The sequence below is a fragment of the Colobus angolensis genome, unplaced genomic scaffold (assembly GCF_000951035.1).
Source record: "Colobus angolensis palliatus isolate OR3802 unplaced genomic scaffold, Cang.pa_1.0 Scaffold188, whole genome shotgun sequence".
NCBI lineage: Eukaryota > Metazoa > Chordata > Mammalia > Primates > Cercopithecidae > Colobus > Colobus angolensis.
The window spans coordinates 4625278-4629990 of record NW_012115021.1 but is presented as its reverse complement, the minus strand read 5'-3'; the positions used below and the strand labels follow the sequence as shown (position 1 = coordinate 4629990).

The 4713-nt window shown below is 45.9% G+C and overlaps 1 protein-coding gene across 1 annotated transcript in view; it reads right to left on the bottom strand.

Moving 5' to 3' along the window:
* The window catches only part of CTPS2 (CTP synthase 2), a 149173-nt gene that overhangs the window by 30806 nt on the left and 113654 nt on the right, over positions 1-4713 (bottom strand). The window contains exon 15 of the mRNA XM_011940250.1: positions 2235-2290. Coding sequence (XP_011795640.1) covers positions 2235-2290 — 56 coding nt within the window. The remainder of the gene's footprint in view (positions 1-2234; positions 2291-4713) is intronic.

The following is a 4713-nucleotide window of genomic DNA, read 5'->3' as shown; positions in this document are numbered from 1 at the left end:
CCCAGCCTTGACATTTGAGTTGTTTCTGCCTTTTGGCTATTATGAATATTGCTGCTATGATCATTCAGATACAGGTTTTTGTGTGGACATACATTTTCATTTCTCTTGGGTATATATCTAGGAGTGGAACTGCTGGGTCATATGGTAATTCTTATATCTAACCTTTTGAGAAACTTCCAGACGGTTTTCCAAAGGGGCTGAAATATATTCCATTCCAACCAGCAATGCATGAAGGTTCCAGTTACCCCACATCCTCTCCACTACTTGTTATTATTGTCTGTGTTTGATTATAGTCAGCTTAGTGAGTGTGAAGTGGTGTCTTTTTGTGGTTTCAATAAGCATTTCCCTGATCACTAATGATTGTTGGGCATCTTCTCATGTGCTTATTGGTCATTTGTATATTTTCTTTGAAGAAATATCTATTCATATCATTTGCAACTATTCATTATTGAGCTGTACGAGCTCTTCATATATTTTAGATACAAGTCCCTTATCCAATACATGATTTAATCTGTAATTACTATGTTATCCATTTTTTGTCCTCTCCATTAGAATATAAGCTCCCTAACAAGAGGGAGACCATGTCTGTCTTTCCCCTTTCCATCTCCAATGCATACCAGATGCAAAATAGGTGTGAATGAATGAATGGCTATGCTATTGTGTACATAGCAGTTCTTGCACCTTCTCACTGCCACTTATGCAAAGCAGCTCAATAATTTTTATCCCACCAGTTGGGCCCGTTCCCAATGGAAATAAGACCAAAAATGTCCTACACATTCCAAATCATGTTCCTTGGTCATAGTGACACTGTTCATTGCCTAATCAGCATTGACTCCCACAAGTCCTCCTTCAAAACAGAGCCTTAGGCCGGGCGCAGTGGCTCAAGCCTGTAATCCCAGCACTTTGGGAGGCCAAGACGGGCGGATCACAAGGTCAGGAGATCGAGACCATCCTGACTAACACGGTGAAACCCCATCTCTACTAAAAAATACAAAAATCTAGCCGGGCGAGGTGGCGGGCGCCTGTAGTCCCAGCTACTCCGGAGGCTGAGGCAGGAGAATGGCGGGAACCCGGGAGGCGGAGCTTGCAGTGAGCTGAGATCCCGCCACTGCACTCCAGCTCCGGCGACGGACCAAGACTCCGTCTCAAAAAAAAAAAAAAAAACAGAGCCCTAGGCTTGTCCTGGTATCCACTCCACCCCTATATGAACCAGGAAACTCCATCTGTCCCATTCCAGAAACTGGTTCTAACTGGTCTAAGCCAAACATAATAAACCCAGCCCTCTTGGAAGATGAATATTGCAAGAACCCAGGCTTAAGCCACTGATGTTCAGCATTGCCCTGAAAATGGCTACTAGTTCACAGGTGGGCAGGTAATCTAAGTTGATTTCCCTGTCTGGAGAGATGCCTGTTGTCCCAGATGCTACTGGCAGCCACCTGGGAACCATGAGGGAGACCAGCTAAAGGACGAAGCAGACACACAGACAAGGGTAGGGCTGAGGTAACCACAGAGACAACAGGAGCCCTGGTTGTACCATGCCTGGAGCCTGCCCAGCCTCTGGACTACCTGGTGGATGAGATAACAAATTTCCTTAATGTTTAGGCTGGTTTGAGTGATAATGAGCAGGGATTCTGTTCTTCACAGTCAAATGCATCATAATTGACACACTCATTAATCCTGGCATAGAAGATCTACATTTCTAGAAACCTGTTTCTCATGTGACAACCTCAACAATTAACTCCTTTTAGTCATGTGACGCTAAGCCTCAAGCTTAATGTAAATTTCCAAAGAGGTTCTCAAACCAATCACCCCCTGATACCCAGGTATGCACCCCCATCCCAAAAGGCACTTGGTTCCTTCTCAGAAAATTCAAGTCCTCTTTTCCACAAACCTGGCAAAATAAAGGGTGGGGGCTAAGGATAAGAAATGATGGCCTTATCATGATTTAGAAGATGGCGGTTAGACTAACAAAGGGCATTGATAGGCCCCGTGTGCAGGTATGTAAAGATTTTGCCTTTGGAAAGCCAAAAAGATGAGAGTCTCCATCCCCCACCCCCTCCCCACCCCTCACTGCCCATGTCCTCTGGAAGTGGGAGACTGTGGGAAATTTGGCCCTCTCTGAGCCCTGTGAATACCACCAGGCTGGACACCTTTTCCAGAGGCTCAGCTTGTAATCACTGGGTTCCTCACACTAAGCATCCATATTCCCCAGGAATTCAGCATAAAAGCCGTACCTCGAACCGATGTCTGTGTCTTTCTTCTACAAAAGGAACATCACCATAAAGTTTCCCTGTAAAGATAGAAGAGTGAGATTAATATTAGAGTAAGCAGCTTTTTTTTTTTTTTTTTTGAGGCGGAGTCTTGCTCTGTCACCCGGGCTGGAGTGCGGTGGCCGGATCTCAGCTCACTGCAAGCTCCGCCTCCCGGGTTTACGCCATTCTCCTGCCTCAGCCTCCCGAGTAGCTGGGACTACAGGCGCCCGCCACCTCGCCCAGCTAGTTTTTTGCATTTTTAGTAGAGACAGGGTTTCACCGTGTTAGCCAGGATGGTCTCGATCTCCTGACCTCGTGATCCGCCCGTCTGGGCCTCCCAAAGTGCTGGGATTACAGGCTTGAGCCACCGCGCCCGGCCGAGTAAGCAGCTTTATAAGCACATCCATGACACTTTATGGAGGAAGATGCTTGGATCGCTATCTATCAGAGGACTAAAAACAAACTAATAGACTCCACATAGTCATCTAGATTTTCTTCTTTTCTAGTAGAAGATGGCGATAGCTTCTTTGAAACCCTGAAGCAATTCTCAAGTAAGCCATCACCATTACATAAAAGGAAGCCAGATGCTACACAAGTCCACCACGGAATCCAGCAGATCTGCCCTCCTTATACACACCTGCCTGCGGGACCAAGAGACGGTTATGTCTGCACTATCGCTTCACTGCAGATTTGTAATGAGGCTCATTTACAAAGGAAGAAAACAAAACTGGGGACAGGGAAGGGACTTGCCCAAAGCCCTGCCCTGCTGGGCAGCAGAGCCCGTTCTTGAGCCCAGGCTTCCTCACACCTGGCCCAATGCTTTCTCCACTCCACCAGCCCCCTCCAGATTTTCACACGGTACTGGCCACATTCAAAATGTACCCCAGCTTAAAAATGTACCTATCCTATGATCCTACAATTGGACTTCTCAAAATTTATCCCAGAAAATAGAAATGAGGACAAAGACTTAACCACAAAGATGTGCACTGCTGAATTATTTAATAGCAAACAATTGGAAGCAAGCTGAGCATCAAGAATAGAAGAACTGGTGGATTAAATGATAGTACATCTATGCCAACAGCTCTTAACCAGGGGTGTGTGGCTGAGAATCATCTGGGGAGCTGCCTAAACATGCCTACATAGCTGAGGCACTGCAGCTAAGTGCAGCACCCTGGGCATGACCAGTGTGGCGACGGGCACAGCGATCAGCGAGCTGCCTAGTGACTTCATTGTCAGGTGAATAGGAGTCAGATCCATCATCAAAACCTCTCAAGAATGCCCCCATTGGGAACATCACACACCAGGGCTCGTTGGAGGTGGGAGACTGGGGGAGGGATAGCATTAGGAGAAATACCTAATGTAAATGACGAGTTGATGGGTGCAGCAAACAAACATGGCACATGTATACCTATGTAACAAACCTGCATGGTGTGCACATGTACCCTAGAATTTAAAGTATAATAATAATAATAATAATAATAATAATAATAAAATGAATGCCCCCATTGGAGCATGTGGAGAAGCAGGATGGCCCAGGGACCAAGTGGGTTCCAGCACTGGAGCAGTCTGAGCAGGCCAGAGACTCTTCCTACAGCACCAGCCCTCAAAACGCAGACCCCAGGTACACAGCCAAGGGTTAAGAAGATAACAGTGCTGGATGTCATGTTCAAACTCCAACAGAATCGGGAGCCATGCTCAGTTCAACAGGCAGGGAATTATCAGACTCTCAAAGACATCATGAAGCTGGAACAGGATGTTTCAACCAAGAAAAAACAAAGAAATGCTTTCTTTGTGTCTTGTTTGAGCTTTTGACTTGGATCAAGCAAACACAAACGGGTTGTATTCTCATACAACTTTGCATGATCAATGATCGCAGCTGAACTTGTATTTGCAATTCTGTCCATATAGACTGAGCTCCCTGGTGATGATATGAATGATAGTGAACATTTAAGGTATATATTTTAGAAAAAAGAGGATAGTTGGGGCAGGGAGTTCCTCTGAGAGAATGCCAACATACCACTGACAGGGGTCATTCAGGACAGCCTAAACTAAAACAATTGCTTCATAAAAATTAAAAGAAAAATGGGAAATAAAGCATAATAACATACAGTTAGAAAACACAGAAGCGTCAGGAAGGCCAGGCGTGGTGGTTCACACCTATAATCCCAGCACTTTGGGAGGCCGAGAGGGGGCGGATCACTTAAGGTCAGGAGTTCAAAACCAGCCTGGCCAACATGGTGAAACCCCATCTCTACTAAAAATACAAAAATTAGTCCAGCGTGGTGGTGTGCACCTGTAATCCCAGCTACTCAGGAGCCTGGGACACAAGAATCACTTGAACCTGGAAGGTGGAGATTGCAGTAAGCCAAGATGTCACCACTGTACTCCAACTTGCCAACCTGGGTGACAGAGTGAGATGCTGAAAGGAAGGAAGGAAGGAAGGAAGGAAGGAAGGAAGGAA